At 36.0% G+C, this 22,375-nt stretch overlaps 1 protein-coding gene across 4 annotated transcripts in view; it reads right to left on the bottom strand.

Annotated features, from left to right (window-relative positions):
• Positions 1 to 22,375, bottom strand: part of LOC149546957 (uncharacterized) — a 212,349-nt gene that overhangs the window by 123,528 nt on the left and 66,446 nt on the right. For all 4 annotated transcript variants that reach the window (XM_089791453.1, XM_089791450.1, XM_089791452.1 and 1 more), the window contains exons 7-9: positions 14,699 to 14,778; positions 14,297 to 14,372; positions 12,157 to 12,367 (exon numbers count right to left, since the gene is read on the bottom strand). In XM_089791453.1, coding sequence (XP_089647579.1) covers positions 12,157 to 12,367; positions 14,297 to 14,372; positions 14,699 to 14,778 — 367 coding nt within the window. The remainder of the gene's footprint in view (positions 1 to 12,156; positions 12,368 to 14,296; positions 14,373 to 14,698; positions 14,779 to 22,375) is intronic.

Here is a 22,375-nt window from a genome sequence, read left to right as displayed (position 1 = left end):
AGCTCTGAGATCCTGAGCATTTGGAAGATGTTATTTTGTGTGCAACATTTGGAAGATGTGCAACATTTGGAAGATGTGCAACTAGTGCCTCACTCAATCTGAAATTTACATCAGTATCAAATGCAGCTCTTGGTGAAGCTCAAAGAAGGGTTACAAAATAAGAGTGCAAAATGAAGTGGGTAGTTTAAACTTTAAAGCCTGCCACAGAGTTAAAAGAAATGAATCATGGGGTGTCAAGTCAATGTAGTGTCTATGAAGAAGAAAACATGGACAAGAAAACAACATTATATAGGCTGGGGTGTAAGTCTTCCCACCATTCACACAGGTGAATTACAAAGAAGTTTGAACTTCAACATTTGATTTCCCCATCCATGTGAGAAAAGCAGTTTTGAACAAGTAGTTGAAAGATATTTGTACATTTCATGCACTTGGTGTATGCGTGAAAGCATTGAGGTAACTTTGAGCATTGCTAGGCAAGTATGAGCAGTTATGGACATTAAGATATAAGTTTGTCTATTTAATTAAATTTTACATGAATTTATGTTCATTTACATATAGAGATGTAAATGTTCATACATAATTTTAAAAGGATAATATATATGGTGAATATATTTTAAATAATTTATTATGAATATAAATGAATAGAAAATAATATGTTAGAAATATAGATTAAAGTACACATATGGAAGACTGAATCTATATATACATAGATGTTCAAAGTATATATTTAAATTAGATCTTTATCTATATTACATTGGAATGATCTTATATCATTTTGCAGAATTATCCTTGAGTATTATGTTAGTCTCTCCCTTATGTTTTATTTCAATGTGTACTTTAAGCGCTATTTTCCTTGATCTTTTCCGAGAATGCTCTTGCAAAAAAGGAGGATTAATGTCAGATTCAGAGTCAGTCAGACATATTTGTTTAAAGGAGCAGATAGACGATATGGTTCAGTCGATCTTTGAAGATCTTGATCATATTAGATTCAAAGGGAGTATGACACTTCATCAAAGGCAACTTGGTTGAAGAGCTTAGATGATTGATTTTCAGAGGGAGTTTGAAAGTCATTATGTGTGACTATATGACTTCATGTAAACTTTTGGTATCATGCGTGTGACTGCATGATTTAATGGGCCTACCCCCATCTACATCATGAGGAAGTGATGATGTCCAAATGATGTCACTTGTATCTACAGAAGTTATTGAAAGGTGATGATCTTACAACAACTTAATTTTCTATTATGATGGATATCTTACGATATCTATGTAGATCATGATAGATTACACTTTTTCATGTTTGGATGTTTATATGGTAAGCATTATGAGAATGTGTGTTCACATACCTTATAATCATTTTTTGAGTACATGGTGAATGTTATGCAACTTGATGTTCTGGAAGGCCATTACATAGATTACTAGGTGAATATCATGCAACTTGATGTTCTGGAGACCATTACTCATAGAACCTGGTGAATATCTTGCATCTCGACATTATGGAGGCCATTACTCAAAGAGTATTTGGTCAATATCATATGTTGATATTCTGTAGACCAATACTCAAATGTGATATCAAAATGGTGAATATCTTCTGATCAACGATATTCTTACATTGCATTAAGGTAATATATGGTCATGTGTTTAACCCCCCTAGCTAAGAGGGAGTGTTGATGTTTTGTAGCTTTACTCGGATAAGTTACATATATACATATATACAAAACTAGAAGAGTTTAATTATATATATATATATATATATATATATATATATATATATAAAACTAGAAGAGCTTAATTATGATAATGACCAGACATATCCCATGAGGGGACATGTCTATTCTCTCACTCTTTTATAAATATAAGGGGAGGCTGCAGTTGGAAAACACATACCAAAAAAATTTGGCAGTGCTATTACATTTGCAGCAATCCCAGAAAATCAACAATTGTCTATATTCACATATACATGCATACTTAATAGCTGAAATCATATCATGATATTGATCTTATTGTTGAAGCAAATTGCTCATCCATAAAATCAGATTGAATATGTTCCAAGTATATTACTGCAGATTTACATCATGTTCGAAAATGATCAAATCATATTGATTGAGATACATGACAGATCTGATATTATTAGTATTTTGTAATACAAGATCGGGCTTCATACTAACAGCCACCGATCAGTATTTCTTAGCGTGGATCGGGCTTCATATTATAGCCATCAATCATGATGCATTTGCATTATCATTATAGCCGTTGAAAATTGGGTTTGTATTTGTTATATTGTGCTTGCATAACCACTGATAACAATCAGCTATATCAAGGTATTAGAGCACCTTGATAGGAAGGATCCCTCCATCATGATCAGATCACATCATATTAGGAGTTCATCGACAATCTAATAGAGTATTTTGATAGGAAGGATCTTGAGGTTTACTTCAGAGAGTTCGCTTAGTCACATCAAACAACTAGCTTGGAGGCATTTATCAATGAGTTCTAAAGAGTTTCTGTGATGGTCTATGACATATCAGAGAGAAGAGTTGTGCTCTTTATTGAAGGCCTAGCTGAGCCACTCAAAGGTTGGGTTAAGTCATTGGACCCACATTCATTACAGGAAGCTATGAAGAAGGCACAAAGAGTCATCTACACCTAGAGGCAAGTTTGCCTCAAAGCCTTCTAGTTCAGCTTATGATAGGAAAAATTCCTAGGAGATAGGAGAAATCAGAGACTAAGTGTCCTATGGCAGCCCAATGGATCAGGATACCCTTAATGATTTGAGGAAGAAGTTATGTTTTTAATGCAAGTGTCCTTATGATGTTAATCATGACTATCCTATGAAGCCTAAGGGCAAAAATAGGATGATGGAAATGTTTTACGATGATAAGGACAGTTCTGATCCCACAAGGCAACTAGCTGATTATGAGCAAGATGTGGATAGGTTGTTGATGATGAGGATGAGGTGGATGATTCCAACATCAAGGTTGCTCACCTTCCTAGTATGAGAAAGGAAGGAGCTTTCAAGATGCATGGGTTTATAGAGGGATAACATGTGATTGCTTTGTTTGACACAGGGGCCACTCATAATTTTATTGATGCTCATTTGGTTACTAGGAGGGGTATGCCAAAAGAGGATTTTGAGGGTCTACAAGCACAAGTGACTGATGGTTACACCTTAAGGTGTAACAATATGATTTTAGATCTTTTAGTGAAGCTGAATACATATGCCTTTTAAGGAAAATTTTTATGTGGCTGACATGGGTGGCACGGATATAGTCATTGGCATAGCATGGTTGCATACTCTTAAGGATATCTGCTTGAGCACAAAAAAGATAGAGATGAGGTTCATCAAGGATGGGCAGCCACAAGTCCTTAAGGTTATCATAAATGAGAAGCTTAAGTAGATTTCTCTCAGATGTGTGCAACACTTGGTATGCCATGAGGATGCTATCGATTAGGTAGTTGAGTGTAGGGTGATGCCTACCTTAGAGAGTTTCGATAGATAGCATATCACCCAAATATTCAGCAATTGAGAACTAAACACTCTAAAGTGTTTAGTGATTTACCTCCTAGTAGAGAACCAGATAGAGGGATTGAGCATATCATAGAGCTAGAGGAGGGCACTATGCCCATCGTGATCACACCCTAACGACACCCAAAGTGGCTTAGGGATGAGATCGAGAAGTCCATATAGGAGCTTCTTGACATGGGGCACATCAGACCTAGTAAGTCCCCATTTATTTCTTTAGTTGTTTTGGTGAAGAAGAAGGATGGTACCTTGCAGATGTGTATAGACTACCAGATGCTGAATAAAAAGACTATTAAGAACCTGTACCCGATTCCTCGAATTGATGAGTTGCATGAGGCGAAGTACTCTAAGATTGATATGAGATTGGGATATCACCATATTCAAATCAGAGAGCAGACTATAGAGAAGGCATTCAAGTGTCACTGTGGACATTTTGAGTCTTTGGTCATGCCCATTGGCTTGACGAACACTACTACTACTTTTCAATCTACTATGAACAAGATGCTTCACAGTCAGCTCCGGAGATTTGTGTTGGTATTCTTTGACGACATCCTGATTTATAACAAGAGTTGGGATGACCATGTTGCTCATTTGGAAACCATTTTGGATATACTAGATAGGGCTTCCTTCTATTCCAAGGAGTCCAAGTGTGCTCTTGGCATGACAGAGTTACTTTACTTGGGACATATCATCAATGTTGAGGGTGCTCGCAAGGATCCTGATAAGATCCGTGTCATTGTGGAGTGGCCTACACTAGAGAACCTGACATAGATGAGAGGGTTCATTGATCTTTCTACTTTCTACCACAGATTTGTGGTAGGTTTCTCCAGACATGCAACTCTTATAGATTTAACTCATAAGAGTACTTTTTAGTGGACTGCTCAGGCACGAGAGTGTTTTGAGAAGTTGAAGACTATCATGACTCTGTACATTGTATTAGCCTTGTCGGATTTCTCAAGGCCTTTTGATTTGCGTTGTGACGCTTCTAGGGAGGGCATTGCTTCTAGTTTATCCCAGCATCAACATCCCATAGCTTTTGATAGCGAGAAGCTACGAGGACCGGAGAGATCGTTCAGTGTCTACGATAAGGAGATGTAAGCGATCATGCACATTTTAACTGAATTCAGGCATTATTTAGTGGGTGGTAAATTTTGCATTAAAACTGATCATAATAGCCTATGACATTTTCTTGGATAGAGAGACCTAAACGAGAGGCACCAAAAGTGGGTCAATAAGCTACAGTCATTTCATGATTTTGATAGCAAGGTCCATAATGTATTTCATGTTTCATGCCTCAAGAAGGCTTTAGGCAAACATGTGGTGCCATCTCTTGTGTTTCCTCCCTTATATGATGAAGGAACACTTGAGTTGATTTCGGAGGCAATTCTTGACACTAGGGAGAGATAGTTGCAGAGGAGGACTATAAGGGAGTTTTTGATTAAGTGGCAAGGCCGACTAGATGAGAATGCTACTTGAGGACTTGAGGATATTCTTCAGCACACCAAATTGCGATTGCTTGGGGAGAAGCAATCTTGGGGAGGGAGGATTGTAATGTCCCCAATTTAGTAGGTTCCTAGAGCTGGGGTTAGTCAATGCATCATTGCGACCCTTGTGAGTTGACAATTGGTTTTGGGGGTCTTTGTTGTAGATTCTCTATTTTTAGTAAGTTTGGACTTAACATTTTCAGTAAGTCTTCTTTCAACTAATTTTTATTTTTGGCAGGGCAGTGTTGGCAGTCATGATTGTCAATTTGTAGTCTTGAGCTCAGGATGAGATTACTTATTGGAGAGTCATATTTATTGCATTTATAATGAGACTTTACAATGATTAAATGCACTTATAATTATTAATGTGCTTTATATTATAAAGTAATTGCACTTCATATTATAAAGTAATGCCTTAAGTGAATGGTGTAATGAAGAAGATAGGTTGCACAAGGGGATTATAAATATGGCTCTCATTCTGAGAAAATATCCTTGATTATTATATGAGTTTTCTTGAGCATTTGGCTGAGGGTTTTCTGAGTTCTGAAATTTCTTCTACAAATTGGAATTGCAAATTGTACTAAAGTATACAATTTTCTTCTCCTAATGTATTGTCTGTGTCTAAGGAGATTGGTTTTGCTAGAGATGATTGTAAGGACTTGTGGAGAGAATTTATTGAGGAATTATTACCAACCTGCTACTACACTTGAAGTGGCTTGATCTAGGCATTGTTTGTTGTCAACTATCATCAAGAAGGCAACATTTTTTAATTTTTCTCACACTATTGGCAATTCATAAGTGAATACACTCTTTTGGAGGTTGGGCGGCATTTTCTATTGAACCTGCAATTTGTATTTCAGATAATTAAGATCAACATATTGGCTGTAGGTGTGATTCTAAGGCCTACATTATAGTTTAACGGACCTGGCATACATTGTTTGGGCCTGCGATTTCCATTTGAAGGCCAACATTTCATTTCTCAAGCCTGTGATTTGACTTACAAGGGCTATGGTTGCATACCAGGTGACAAGCAAATTGATCAAGGAGGATATAAATTCATTCTTCAGGCTTGTGGCTAGTAACTTTTTGGACCCATTCAATCACAAGGCCTGTGAACATTAACAATTAGTTGTGGGAGGCAAGATAATTCTACCATTGTAAATTAGGCTCCAAGTTTGTTGAATTGTTATTTCCAATATCTTAGGCCATCAATTAATAAGATTAGTTAAACATTGTTGTTTTTCTGAGGATCGATTGGAGATGTGATAATACTGCCTTAATATATGGTATGTGTTTTTCAATTGTAGCCTCCCCTTATATTTATAAGAGAGTGAGGGAATAGACATGTCCCGTGATGGGACATGTCTATTCATTATCATAATTAAACTCTTATAATTGTATATATATACAATTATAAATAAGTTTATATATATATATATACACACATACATGTCTTGATGTAATTTATCTGAGTAAAGCTACAAAACATCAAAACTCCCTCTTAGCTAGGGAGGATAGACACATGACCATATATTACCTCAATGTAATATAAGAATATATTTTCTCAAAAGATATTCAACATTTTAATATCACATTTGATATCATGAGTATTGGTCTTCTAGAATATCAACATATGATATTCACCATTACTCAATAAGGTTTGATATCACATTTGATATCGTGAGTATTGGTCTCCCAAAATATCGACATTCGATATTCACCAAGTACTCAAAAAGTTTTGATATCACATCTGATATGAGTATTGGTCTCCCAGAATATCAATGATATTCACCAAATACTCTTTGAGTAATGGCCTTTCAAAATTTTGAGATGCAAGATATTCACCAAGTACTGTGAGTAATGGCCTTTCAGAACATCAAGTCGCATGATATTCACCAAGTATTTTGTGTAATCGCCTTCTAGAACATCAATTTGCATAACATTCGCCATGTACTCAAAAAAATGTTTATAAGGCATGTGCACACGCATTCTCATAATGCTTACCATATAAACATCCACCATGCAAAGTATAATCTATCATGATCTGCATAAACATTGTAAGATATCCATCATAATAAAGAATTAAGTTATTGTAAGATCGCTACCTTTCAATAACTTTTGCAAATACAAGTGAAGCATTTGGAAGTTTGGAAGTAGCCACTTCCTCATGATGTACACAGGGGTAGGGCCATTAAAATCACAATCATGAGGTATATTTATGAATCACAATCCTCTTGACTGCTACAATTTATTGATCACTGAAGAATCCATCTCAACATGGCTTACTCCCTCTGAATCAATATGATCGAGATTACCAAAGGTTGACTGAATCACATCCTCTATCTACTCCCTCTCTTTCAAGGTTGCCTGTAATGAAATGTCAAGCTCCCTCTGAATCTCAATCTCCCTCTTTCTGCAGTAACAATCTCAAAGGAAAAGATCAAGGCACACAACTCTTGTAGTACGTATGGAATTTCAAATAGGAGGTTGATAACAAAAAGTAATAAGGACAATATTACAGATATAGTAAAAATACTTATCTCGTTGTTTTTATTACTTTCAATATAACTTCCCTTCATTGCTGGTCAATTGCTAAGTTGTTTCACTTAGTTTGTTGTCAGGCTAAGAGAACGACTTTGCCACCAGTGACTATTAGCTTCCTTGCTACATTAGAAACTTAGAGTATTGTCGGTGCTTACTCACAAAGATTAAAAATGAAGGTCATCCCGCGGATTCACTTCTATGTTAATGCTAACATGTGTAGCTGTAAAATGCAACACTACGTAAACCACCGCATTTAATTATGAGGTTGAGTTCATCAAACAATCAAAAACATGCTCACAAGTTTAATGTCGATGTTGAACCGAGTAAAATACCGTAATTCTAAATGTTGAATTTTGGCAAGCTACCATATCCACATACATGTCTCTGATTGTGTCAGACTCGTCCTGACTGTCATACCTTTGAATGTGATAGACTCTCCTGCACACACCAGCTATCCTGTCACTATTGTCTCTCATTTGCATCATATTTTGAAAGAAAATGCCATCTTTCAGACAAGCTCTGGGTGGCCCAAAAGTTGTCAACTTCACAATCCATGCCAAAAACACTTCTTCCGGAAACATATATGATGACAGCACAACTTCAAAACATTACATCTCAACTAGATCTTCTTGGCCCAAAGATGACTATACCAGCATCAACACTCCATATAGAAGATCATTCCAAGACTAAAGACACACTAAAGTGGGACGTTTTCACTATCGAAACTGCACATATCCTTCGGCATCAAGCTTCTAGTAATAGACAAAGTGAATTCAAAAGCTTCCACAATCAAATATAGATAATTCCATCAATATATATTTGACTATGAAAATTGTCTCTCCAAGGTTGTAATCTGGCTTTCAAATTGTCTGTTGACTAGATTAGCTAAAATCTTGTATAAATTGATTAACTAATTTATTTCATCTTCTCTCGAATCATGTAGGTGTGGCGGAAACTATCTAGCAATCTTTTTTTAAGTCATGTTTGCCATGGTATTCACAATTGGTACTTCCACTGGATTTTCCTGTCGTGATGTCCTATTCCTTCTTTTCTATTCGATTTACATCTGCAACCTAGCTCTGATACCATGTTGTTTTTCTAAGGATAAATTGCAGATGTAATGGCATTGCCTTAATATTTGGTATGTGTTTTCCAACTGTAATCTCCCCTTATATTTATAAGAGAGAGAGGGAATAGACATGTCCCATGACTGTTCATTATCATTATTAAACTCGTATTATTATTATTATTATTATATATATCTCATATATAAACATATCTTTAAGTAATTTATCCGAGTAAAGCTACAAAACATCAACAGGCATTTCATTTCAATTTGTGTGGAGCAGTAGTTAATTTTGTTATTTCTTTGAAGCAATTCCATTATTTCAAAAAAAACAAAAAAACCATATAATCCATAAATCACAAAAAATCTGGAAAAATGCCAAAAAAAAAAAAAACATTTATTATTTTTTATTAGCATTTCAATCAGAGACTAAAGAGGGTCTTTACAGGAAGTGGGGCAGGGAGCTACAATTGATCCTAGTGGCACCTCACAGGTAGAGACTATGGTTAATTAGTCATCCAAGACCTACCTTAGATGCCTTACTAGGAGGCATAATATAGATTACTTTGAGGTTGAGACTGAGGTTGAGCATGTGCTTTTGGCACAAAATTGCCACCCTTATGCATTTTAAGACAATCATGAGTAATGGCATGCTTTGGAGATGAAAAGCATGTGTTTTGGAACCCAAAAAGCCCACTATATGCATAGACATCCAAAACCTCTTATACATAAGTAATAACGCATTTTCAAATAGAAGTAATAACATGTTTTGGAAACCAAACTCGCAGAGAGTCTCAGAACTATGCTAAGAAACCTACAAGGAATATTAATAGTGGAGAAAATAATGCCATTCAGCCTATCTTTACTTTTTGTAAAGTCCCCATTTTTAGCAAGTTCCTGTAGTTGGCTTGGTTAGTTCATCATCGCAACCCTCATGAGCTGACGGTGGGATTTGAGGGTCTCAGTTGCGGAGTTATTAGGCTTTCCAGTAGCCTATGGTGTTTTTTTGCTCCATTTTGAGGGGCCTAGTATTTATAGTAAGTCAACAGTTGGTTCTAATGAGCTCAGTCGACTTAGAGGAGCTCAGTGATGCTCTCAATTTGTATTTCTCGCTTTTGGTTTGGGCTCCAAGAATATTGGAGGGAGTGTCTATTTTTAGTAAGTCACACCCTGTCAAATTCATTTATTGTCTTTCTTCATTAGGATCACTTTGGTGTTGTCAGATTTGATTGTGATGCTTTGTCAATCATTTTCGCAAGACGGTTGAATTATTATTATTATTCAACTAAATATGTTGAGGTTGCTATTTTTTATGGTATTGTATCTTGGAGACCTTAGTGTCATAGCTTGTTGGAAATGGGTTGAAAAATTTTTAAGCTTGGGCACAAGAAATAATGACCTCATGTGTCAGAATATCATGATATGGTTGAAAAGGTCGTCTTTGGGAGCCAAAGAAAATTAATAAATTATATTATGTGCCTAAGTATAAAGCAAAAAGGCTTTGAAGTGAAAGGTGTGTAGTTAAAGCTAAGTTGCACAATGGAGATTATAAATGTCTCCCATAATGAGAATTCATCATTGAATTGTCTATTTTTCTTTCGTTGTCTAGGTTTGGTGATTGTCTGGAGTTGGGTTTGGTTTTCTTTTGTTGTCTATTTTTGATGGTATTGTATCTTGGCCACCTTAGTGTCATAGCTTGTTGGAAATGGGTTGAAAATTTTTAAATCTTGGGCGCAAGAAATAATGACCTCATGTGTCAAAATATCATGATATGGTTGAAAAGGTCGTCTTTGGGAGCCAAAGGAAATTAATAAATTATATTATGTGCCTAAGTATAAAGCAAAAAGGCTTTGAAGTGAAAGGTGTGTAGTTAAAGCTAAGTTGCACAATGGAGATTATAAATGTCTCCCATAATAATAATTCATCATTGAATTGTCTCTTGCTGAGGTATAAGGGTTTGAAGCTAGGTTGTGCATTTAATCCATAGCTGAGGTATTGTGGATTAAATTCTGAGATTTATTATTGTCTTCTTTTACTATATTCACTGTGGCTGAGAGGGCAAGTTATTGCTGAAGATATTGGCAATTCATCATTTTGCTTCTTGGTGATTCCCACTCCTGAATCATACATAATTTGTATCTCTGATTGGAGGTTTATAACTTGAGATTTGGAATGATTTGTATTGGGAAGCTAGGCACCTGTTGTATCTGCAATTCGACGTGGGTCTCTGCCTGTAAGTTGGGCGATTTTAACCTCAGCTACTTTGGTCGTTTATTTTCCCCATATCTGGGCAGTTGTATCTAAGTTTAGGCTGTGAGAATTAGTGCTGTTTGGACGTCCAATTTCCCTTCTATTTTGTGTGGTTACCTGCTGCATTATGGGATGGAGTTTCTATGCAATTAAACACCAAATCTCCTGCTATGGGCCTTTTCTTTCTTGAGGCATGTGGGCAGATCAATTGACATCAGACGAGCTGTGAGTTTCAGCACCCTAACTGGGCGACTTTAAGTCTGTAGGTTGGCTATGGTTTGTACCTAATTCTTCGTGGTTAAATCCCTTGTACAGGGCAGATTGGTGTGGAGATTTGTTCCTCTGATTTGGGCATGTTCAACCATAATTCAGAGCTGGAAAAAACTCTGTCAGATCAGACATTTATACATTGCTGTTATAATTCAACATTGGCTGAAAACTACAGGTTTCTTACATTATAAATTCAATTCTGTTTCAACATTGGTTGTTTTCCCAAAATTGTAAATTGGTTATTATCTCAAGGTTACGGCATTTTAAAAACAATCGTTGATTTACATTCCAATGTTGTCTTGTATATCAATTCAAAAATTCATTTACAACCATTTCAAGACATCATTATCAAACTGAAAATAAAATGCATGCCAAGTGTTAGACAAAATGTCAAATAAACGAATTGTAAAGGAAATTAGTGCTTGTCAGGGCTGTAACCGGTTAGGGTTATTACACTCTCTTTGACATGTATTCATAGTTATTAACCTACCAAGTAGAAAATGACATAATTTGGCTTCTCTTTGTTCCTCTTGATTTGTACTCAGTGAATGAGGATGCAGAAATATCAGAAGTGAGCATAACTAAGAAACCTACAAGGAATGTTAATAGTGGAGATAATAATACCATTCACCCTAACTCCATTCTCCTTGATGTGAATTCATAGTTATTAACCCAGCAAGTAGAAAATTACATAGTTTGGCTTCTCTTTGTCCCACTCAATGTGTACTCAGTGCATGATCATGCAGAAACATAAGAAATAAAGTACTGCGACAAGAAACAAAAAATATAAATGTTATGCATACAAAGTTACAAACACAATGGTTGTGGAAAGGAAACCCAGAAGAAATCAATGAAACAAGAGCTAAATGGTTCGAGAAAAGGAAAACTTAACATTAAAAATAATGAACGAATTATATTACGGAAGAGCTAAGTAGAACATTATTTGACAACCTTTTCATCTTATGAATATATATAAACTCAAACGTCTAAGTTTACAACAAACAAAAAGATCATACTACCTGTTCCATAACAACACCAAAATGAGTTAAATGGTGTCCCCCAACGATGGTAACTAACAGCCTTTGAACCTCCAGGAGCTAAAGGAAGCATGTAAATCATGACCCCGGGCTCCTCACCTCGTTGTATTCCAAGAACTCCATTGGTCAAAGCGCGCTCATAATAATCAGCATATGACAATTCTTTGGTCCAATGAAATAAATGTCGAGCAACCTAAGATTTTCCAAAAAGAATAAAGTAAATTATTTCAAATTTTATAATTAACATAGATAGGTCATATTTATGCCACTTTAAAAATTGTCTTTGAAGATAGTAGCAAATATTGGTAGATTATAGCCGTGCTTATGTGAATGCCACATTTCATACATGGTTGGGCAATAAAAGGGAATCCAGGTGTGGGTTTTATTTGATATCATTGCTAGATAAGCGATGTTAGCTAAGACCAGGCATGTAGCCTTGTGGCAAAACAACTGTTTGATAATAGAACTTGACAGATCTTAAACTTCTATTTTGCATCAATTTCTCTTTGAAACATATCTTCCTACAGGCATAAGTTTATATGGTCAAGATGTGTTCTTAAAAAGGGAAATTTTACTTTTTCTATCCTTGACATTAGAATGCAGTAGTAGTGGGACAGATTAGAATGATTCATATTCTTTATTCTGATCATGGGTGTGTTCTCTTAGGTAATTGGGAATGTCATGGGGGATGTGTATTACAGATTTACGTATGTAATTTTGCAGTTGTATATTTCAAGTCGATACATGTAATCAAAGGTCAGAAATCATATCTCTATCCATGTAAACATTATCAGCTATTACAAACCAAGACTGTTACCTAGCAAACCTGAAACTGTGCAATCACTATACCAAGTAAACTATGAGAAGAGAAAAAAATTTGGTTCAAAACTAGCAAGGGATTTAGCAGAGAAGTTGAAAAGGAAAAATTGGCAACAAACGAGGCAGAGCTACAAGAGAGAGATGGCCAACAAACAAGAAAAGGCAAGGAGATTGCCCAGACTAATGCCAATTGGTGAAGTCTGCACAGAGGGTGAAGGCTACGAGATGAAGGGAATTGCTAATGGATCATCATCTCAAGCCACACCAGGAGGAGAGTTATAGAATACACCAAATCCACAATCAGACATCCACTCACTCACATTCAGGGTACCCATGGCCAGGGATATTTCCTAAACATCTTCCAAGAAATTTTAGTAGTGGTTTTGGAAGCACTGTAACTTTGTCTAAGGTAGCACCAGTGTCATTTGGTTTCATTTGGCGATGATAAAGAACATGGCTTATTTCCTGTTTCACTCTTATGTAGATAAATTCCTCAAAATGCATTACAGATTTTGGTATAATTCATATTTATGTTTGCTCTTTTGCAGTGTTGTTGGGGTGAAGAATTTTGATTTCTTTTGCCTAAGCATTGAATGTAGATGTTTATTAATAGATATAGACAATAATGATAATTTCCCACAAAGATTTCATAAAGATCAGTCTTTCCATTCATTCATTCATGAAATTTTGCAATGGATATAGGAATTCACATATGCAATCCCAAAAATGTGTACAGGCAGAAATTTATAGAATAGCCAACTTAATTGTGGATTGTCTTGCCAAATGGGCAATTGGAATTTGAATGTTTCTGAATGTGGATCTCTATCTCCTAATATAGCCACTCAGCTTTGTGTACTTGTTCACAATGAGCAATCTAGATTATTCCCGAACACTTGTATGATGGCTCCAATCTGAGGATTGACATATTTCGGTGAACTTCTTGACAAAATTCCACTCCTAAATTCATTAGCTTCACTGGCTTCTTAGGCATGTTTGGCATTTTGTTTATATCAGCATTGCTCATCAAAGTTCCCCATTCATGATGGCCTATGCCTGCTTAATAAACTGTATGGGATGTTCTCACCAACAGGCTTGTGACAGAACATCTAGGTTTTCAATATTTTTGCTTAAGGCTCTAGCCATATGAAAATATTTGTCCTGTAAAATGGACCAAGGTTCTTTTGATATAAGTTTCTCTTTTTGTACAACAAAAAGAAAAAGTATCGTTTTGAAATCATTCTATGGAATTTCTCATTGCATGTCTAATGCATTTGTCTTCATTTCAAATAGAATAAATACAGACCTTAAGCATGTTGTAGGTGGTACAAGACTCTTCATTCTCTGTGCCAAGTGTGCTACCAAGATGCTTTGGATCAGTCCTTCAACAAGATGACATATTTTAGCATGCTAGACAAAGAATGATCAAATCGGAGAGAGAAAAAATTAGTTTAAAATTAATTCAAAAAATTGCTACCAAGAACCTACAACATTTCTCTCAATCTCTAAGCCTTCTTTCCCCAATCACAAGACAAAGTAAACACATACAGATGCTTGTCATTCACTCAACTATTGTCATCCAATTCCATTTGGAGGAACTATGTAGCTTTTTAGAAAACCAAATTTAGTGAATACGGAAGAAACTTTAATGGAACCTTTACACTCAATGGAAGACAGAAGCAAACCTGTTCATTTTCATACAACTTACCAAAATTCACCAGCAGATGTTCCACCAGTGGCATAGCTATGCGAAGAATTAACTATGTCCATGAAGTACATTGCAATTTCCTGTGAACATCAATTTTGTTAATGGGTAGCATAACCAATCGAACACTTTGAGTTCCCCTTATGACACTTCAGATAGGTATTTCTCAACACTACTACACTAGTTTACAAACCAAATAAGAAAAACATATTTGCACAAAACAAGATGGGCACTAAATCAACATAACAGTACATACTTCGTTATATAATTCAGAATTTCGACTCATATATGCACAAAACCTTCATCACTTAGTAAGAAAGACAGCCCAAACATTTTACTCTTCCTTCTTGAATACTGCAATGTCCCTCATTTCCAAGTTGCATTTAACAATAATATAAAAAATATATAATAATAAATAAATATTATAAACATAATCTGTTATTAAATATATTATCGTCAACTTGATATAATATTATATCAATTGATATAGTGATAACAAAAGAATAATAATTTTAATAATTAGGTAAAATATATTAAAATATAAATAGATCTAAAAACAGTACAATTTGATTGGATATCACATTACATGTCAACACTCACATTAAAAGGTTGCATTGCTTGAGGGGGCAAGCAATGTTTTGCATTAGAAGGTAGTATTGCTTGAAGGCAAGCAATGTGAGGAAGAACGGACTGTTATGTCCCCATCATAATAGAATTTTAATAATAAATTGAATAATAATATTAATAATTAAATAAATGAATAATGTAATTATAGTTAAATATTAATATAATAATCTACAATACAAAATTAAAATAATATAAACAAATAATGATATTAATAATCATTGTAAATGATACATCAAATAAATTATGAATAAACACTAATTAATAATTATTATTACAAATAAATATAAATACATTGAATAAAGGCATATCTCTTACATTTAAGAGTCACAACCCTTCACTGTACTAGTGTATTTAATAGATGTCAAATCCATGGTTGGACTACTCGCCGAGTACTTGGCAAGTTTCAAACAATAGCCGAGTTTTTCCCGGGTTAACTCGCAAAATTAAAAACTCACCCAAATTGCAATTAATCGCCGACGGTGAGTTTTAAGAAAAAAACTCACAGTTCCTGTAGCTTGTGCGTTGTGACGGCTTAATAGGGCAAAAATTCTCTTTTTTCATTGTTTGTTGCATTTGTGTTCTCTAGAGACTTGAGGTGTGGAGAGAGGAAGGTTGGAGGCATCCTTAGTTGATTGCAAGTGATTCAAGGTGGATTTGAGTGGATTTTTGAGGATTCTAACTGGTTTTAGAAGACAAATCTCTTTCCAGGTATGTTCTTTTTATCATAGTTTTAAAACTTTTTATAGTTTTAACAAATGTTCTATTGTTTTTGTTATTGTTTGTAAATGATTTCAAATCATTTAAAAACATTTTAACTCTATGTTTGAATCATTTGAAAGCCATTTAGCTCTATGTTTCACAATTTTTTTGAAGAATATGTAAGATTTTCTAAAAACAAACCCTAGTTGTTCTAACTTTTTTTATTCATTTTTCTATAAATTTATGTGTAGGGCAGCAGTCAAGCATTAAAAAAACATGACAAACCTACAAGAAGAATGGCCACAAACACCATGCCCATCTAGATATATAGGTACTCGGCCTAAAAATGCAAGAGATAAAGCATGGCAGTATGCCTATGAAGCTCCAAATGATGTTGGGAAGGTTATATGTATTCCATGTGAGAGAGTTATTTCTAGAGGCATAAACCGCTTCAAATACCACCTTGTAGGCATAAAGAAACATGATTCAAATCTTTGTCTCAAGGTAATTGAAGAAGAAAAAAGATTCATCAATGCCCTACTTGTAGCTACCGAAGAGAAAAAATTGAATAGGGAGAGAGCGAAATTAGCTATGAGGGCAGCCACAGCTGAATCTCAAGGAGCTCCTTTTGATATGCAAGAAGAAGAAGAAGCACTTGAGAACATACTAGGATCTCTTTGTGGCCCCACGGAGCTGCAAACAAAATGCCTCTTTTGCCGGTTCCACTTCTACATTTCCTAGTTCTTCATCACCATCCGCATCAAGGATAGGGAGTTATTTTGTGCCTAGGAACACAGCTGGATCACAGCCATCATTAGAGGGCACTGGATGGTTCAAGGAGGTGCATGAGCAAACTGATATTGTAGCAATTGATTTTTGGTTTTTCAACAATATCTCAATGTATGCGGATGATAGTCCCTATTGGTTGAATTTGGTGAATGCAATTTCAATATCGGGCAAAGGGTACATGTCATGTCCCCATTTTGGAGGCAATTTGATTTAATTAATTTAATTAATTAGGTTATCCAAAATAATGAATATTTTATGAGGATGACTAATTAATTATTTTAATTAAATAAATAAGTGGTATTAAGTTAATTATTTATAAAGTTATCAAATAAATAAATATTAAAAGGTAACTTTATATTTAATTAATTTAATAAAGTGCCTTGAATTATAAAATATTTTATAAAGTCACTTAATAGATAAAATAAAATAATGTTCTAGAAGTTTCTCCAGAGGTAATAAGACTTACAGCTCTCTCTTGCATTAGTGAAATCATGAGGATAATAGCTGGCCTTGATTCTTATGACGATCAAATTATGAGAGAGATACTTCATGCCATGGTAAAAAGCTTCGAAAAGTTGGACAACATCCGGGACCCTTATTTCACACAGAGGGCAAGATTACTTGAAGTATTTGCGAGGTGTAGATTTGAAAGTATTATGCTGGCAATAGGTTGTATTGGTGACATTCGTAGGATTTTTAATACATTTTGGAATATTATGGACAAGTTTCATCCCAGCAGGGTATTGGCATTAATGCACACCATCATGTTCACAATCCTATTTCAGGAGGATGAAATTTCTAAACTTTTGGCAAAAGACTTATGGTATGTTGGGACAAAAGAGAGGAATTTGTCACCTATGGCACGTACGTGGTTAAAGAGCCTGATTGATAGGCCTAAGGATTGTACCTTCCCTATGACAAGTTTCTATGACAAGCAGAAACTTGTATGAGGAGTTTAACAGATATGCGGATTTGATATAGGGAGACATTAGCACATCTTCAGGTAATGGTTTATCTGCATCATCTTCACAAGCAGAAAGGGTTATGCAGGTTGAGCCAGTTGCATCAGAAGGTGATATCACAAGCACACCGGATTGCGTGATTGACACAGATAGTGATTATAGTACAATTGGGCTAGATGAAGTTATAGCAGTTGAGGATACTGTCATGTTTGAGGATAGTACAGTTGATCAAAAAGTGAGCATTCAGGACTTTGCAGAAAATGAGTATCAGGCACAGTTGGATGCTTCTTCGCATGAGATAGAGGCCAGTAGCTCTTCACTTGGTTTGGCAAGCCAGCTGAAGACAAGGGACAAGGATATTGTCGCGGCTTTATCTCATCATGACAGGATGCATGGATTGATTGAGAATCACATTTGGATGATTCAACTACAAGAGAGACAAAAAGGAGTCACAACAGGTTCTTCTTGTGTTGACTTACAGGCGATTAAGGAAGGAATGGGAATGAGGAAGTTGAGTTATTTACATCTTCTATCAGATCATGACCATCTTCTTAGCCTTGTCGGAGACTATTCAAATGCCTTGAGGAGGAAGGAGGAGGAAGTTGACAGGCTTTCTCGCGAGCTTGAGGACACTCAAGCTTCTTTGGTGAATACTCCATTGGCATTACAGGACTGGGAGAGACATGGGGATAAGCATGGCATGGAGTTGAGTTTAGCTTCATCTTGCATTCCTGATACTCAGCTTTCTACAGCACGTAAATCATATGTGGTCGTTGATAATGTTGTGAGTTCATCTTGCATTCACATCCAAGATACAGGGACAATGTCAAACAGGTATGTGGAGTTAGTTCGTATTGGTCATATTACTCAGTTGAGGAGTTTTCTTGAGTTACTAGCTGATTCTAGTTTACGGATATGGACTCGAGATTGTTTCATTGGTGTTTGGGATTCAGTTGACTGGAGATCTTTAACACTTTTTGGTAGCAGTGATTGTTTGGGTGCTATTATGGATTTGATTAGCAGATTGCACGGTGTTGTCTTTTCTTGTGCCAGCAATTTGTCCGATGTTGGTATTAGTTTTTATACACCAGTGTTGGGCTTTGTTCATATATCCAGTCGACCATTCTTGCTAGAATGTGTTGATGATCTTTCATATTTGGCAGTGTGTACAGATGAGTCCCAGGATCATATTGGCATTGATGACATCCAAGAGGATGCAGTGGGCAGTTTTGAAGACTTAGTTTCCTTGGCAGTTTCTTTTGGTACAGAGGAGTTGGATAGCGGTGCTATAATTTTTGATACTCCGTATGTTGATATGAGCTTTGGAGTTGATTCGCAGGATATGTATGGTAATACTCTAGAGACCAATAACTTCGAGGATACTCCTTTAGACAGTGTGTCAGAGGAGGTTGGTAGGAGACGGTCTAGCCAGTGCCATCATGTGTCTAGTCAGTTGAGAGTTAGTGAACGAGACATTGCTATAGCTTGCCAGCATTTCGATGCTGCTCGTCAGTCGTTAGCAGTTTATGGATGGGGTTCTCCTACTAGTGATGAGCAGGGAGGCAGTTATCTTTCCTTGACAGAGTTCCACTCTTTATGGGAGGCTATCTGGATTCTGAGACAGAATTATATGCAGTTGGTAGCCGACAGAGATTATCTTATGGAGTGGGGGAGTACAACATATGATGCATTATTGGCCAAGGAAGATGAGGTGAGTGAGCTTACTCAGCAGCTCGAGGTGACTTTTGAGATTCTTGAGAGTACACAGTTGGCTTTCGAGGAGTCACAATTTCATTTGGCTAAGGTGACCATGGAGTTAGAGCGACTGCAGTCTTTACCAGATTCTGTACAGTCACAAGCTGTGGTGTCTAGTGATCCGAGGATGTCCATGGTCGAGATTGTTAGAGACAGTAGAGATGGGGATGCATCCATCCTTGATACTGACATTGGCATATCGGGTTCGTTCCCACTAGAGTCAGGTTCAATTGAGTTGGGTGCTGCAGCAAATTGTTGTGGTATGCCTAACATGGTGGTGGCTTCTAGTACTGATGGCACGGAGACTAGAGATGTTGTATCAAAGATCATGTGTAATGTTGGTGAGCCGGCAGTTGGCATGGTTCCTGCTAGTAATACTACTCCCTTGGCGATGTCTTCGGAGGTAGTAGTCAGTTCTAGCTTGGTTAGTGATCGATTGCAGTTAGTTTCATCTGGATTGTAGTCTGAGCCACTGACTGAGATTGGCACATTCTATCGGCATTACACTATGAGGTATGCTTATCAATTTACCTTTGATGACCATGTTGATGAGATGATGATACAGAGATGTACTTTGGTTCCTAGTGCTCGTCATCAACTATGGGGTGGTTTAACGCCTCGGGATGAGAGTTGTGATGGGCATGACATGGCGATAGGTTCTGTAGTTGACAGCTTGATAATACATGACTTAGAGGAGCAGGATTTTGGGATCCTTTGGCTATGACATCTCCTGACTTAGCTGGTGATCAGTCACAGTGGGTTGTATCACTTGTTCATGGTGATCTGTTGACTGAGGTTGGTTCTTTTCATCAGCATTATATTGCAAGGTATGTACATCAGTTAGCATTTGATCCTTGTGTTGAGGAGTTGACGGTAGGAAAATTTGGTTTGGGTTCCATTTCTTGCTGTTTATCTTGTGATGTCTTTTCACCATCAGCGGTGCATAGGAGTTATGGTTATGAGACAGTGGCCGGTGATCTGCAGAGTTGTGTTGACTGCAGGAGTTGTACAGTGTGTGGATTCTCCATACTTGGTACAATTTCATTCGGGAGCGTTCACCATTGTTGTAGAGTTGGATTGTACGTTTCGTATAGGCCAGTGGGATGCGTTGATGGTATTTACTATATTGGCAGTTTGATTTGTCCACTTTACTTGGGTTCTGATGTTCTAAGAATTTGTGGTAGTTGTGATTTTGGAGTTTGGTTGAGCTGTAATTGTCAGTTTGATTATGGATTCCTCTTGGTTATATTGCAGAGGATATTATAGGAGCTTGTGTTAATTGACAGTAGTATAGTTCATGACTACATTTGGGATCCAGGCAGATTGATTGATTTATTGTTCAGCCATTACTTGGGGACAAGCAATTTCAGGAAGGGCGGACTGTCATGTCCCCATTTTGGAGGCAATTTGATTTAATTAATTTAATTAATTAGGTTATCCAAAATAATGAATATTTTATGAGGATGACTAACTAATTATTTTAATTAAATAAATAAGTGGTATTAAGTTAATTATTTACAAAGTTATCAAATAAATAAATATTAAAAGGTAACTTTATATTTAATTAATTTAATAAAGTGACTTGAATTATAAAATATTTTATAAAGTCACTTAATAGATAAAATAAAATAATGTTCTAGAAGCTTCTGGAGAACGTGGAGAAAAAAGAATAAATAGGCACCCCGGGCTTCATTCTAATCATCCAGTTGTTTATTTCTCTCTTGACATCAAATTGTAATTCAGTCACATAGTCTATTGTAGAGCCAAGTGGTTTCAGATAGTCAGTTGATCTTTGGGAACGAAAACTCCCTTGGATTTGCATAACAGAGGAAGTGAAATATCTTCTGAAGGGTTGCACATTTGGAGATGATACTTCAGTCACTTCAGCTAGGGTATCATTGGGCCTAAGGCCATTTTCAGCATTTCAGCATTTCAGAAGGCATTTTTAGTAGGGCCGAAATTATTGGAGGTCATTTCTAGCAGGTCTGAAATTATAGGAAGCCATTTTAAAGCAGAACCAAAAAAAGCAGGCCAAAAAAGCAGTCCGAAAAAAGCAGGCCGAAAAAGCAGACCCGAAAAAATGTAGTCTAAAAAGCAGCTCCGAAAAAAGCAATTCGAAAAAGCAGTTCGAAAAAGAAAAAATGAAAAAAGCAAATCCGGAAAAAGCAAGTGGAAAAAGTAGATCGGAAAAAAGCAAAGCAAAAGGGGCAGCATTGTAGAAAATTATTACAGCCATCTACAATCAGGTTTTTCACTTCTTATTTGGCATATTTATTGAGAAATGTAGGTTTTCAGCTGAGTACCAAATATAGCTTCAGCACTTCACTATTTCACATTGTACTTGTCTTTGTTTTCCATTTGGCATTATTGGTATCAAAGGAAGGCTAAGATTTTGCAATTGAAAGAGCGTTGTAATTTTTAGACTATCTATATTGCAAACCTAGAGTTGATGATCAGCTTATTAGTTTGCATTCCAATTGTTTGATAAAATATCAATTGGCTATAAGTTCTCTTTTTGGCATAAATAATGTTATAATTTTGCATACTAAGTGTTTATATTAATGACACTTGGTTGTAAGTGCATTAATGCCATCTTAGGTTGCATCCAAAGTATTTGTCATAATTACTAATTGCTGTAGCTGCATATTGCAAGTAGTTAAGTCACATATTTGTATTGAATATTGTCAAAATTAGTTGCACATTCATGTTAGGTCGTTGTTTAGACAATCTAGAGTCTTTTTGTAAGCATTCTCTTAAATGCAAATTGAAACAAGAGTCATTGCAGCAATCTGAAAAGTTATATCAATCATATGACCCCTTGTATGCAAAGTGTTTGACAAAATTCTTC

This window comes from Cupressus sempervirens, chromosome 7, assembly GCF_028749045.1.
Source record: "Cupressus sempervirens isolate cs-2001-9-10 chromosome 7, ASM2874904v1, whole genome shotgun sequence".
In the NCBI taxonomy this organism is placed as follows: Eukaryota; Viridiplantae; Streptophyta; class Pinopsida; order Cupressales; family Cupressaceae; genus Cupressus; species Cupressus sempervirens.
Note: the sequence above shows the minus strand (reverse complement) of the source record. Positions and strands in the feature narration are given on the sequence as shown.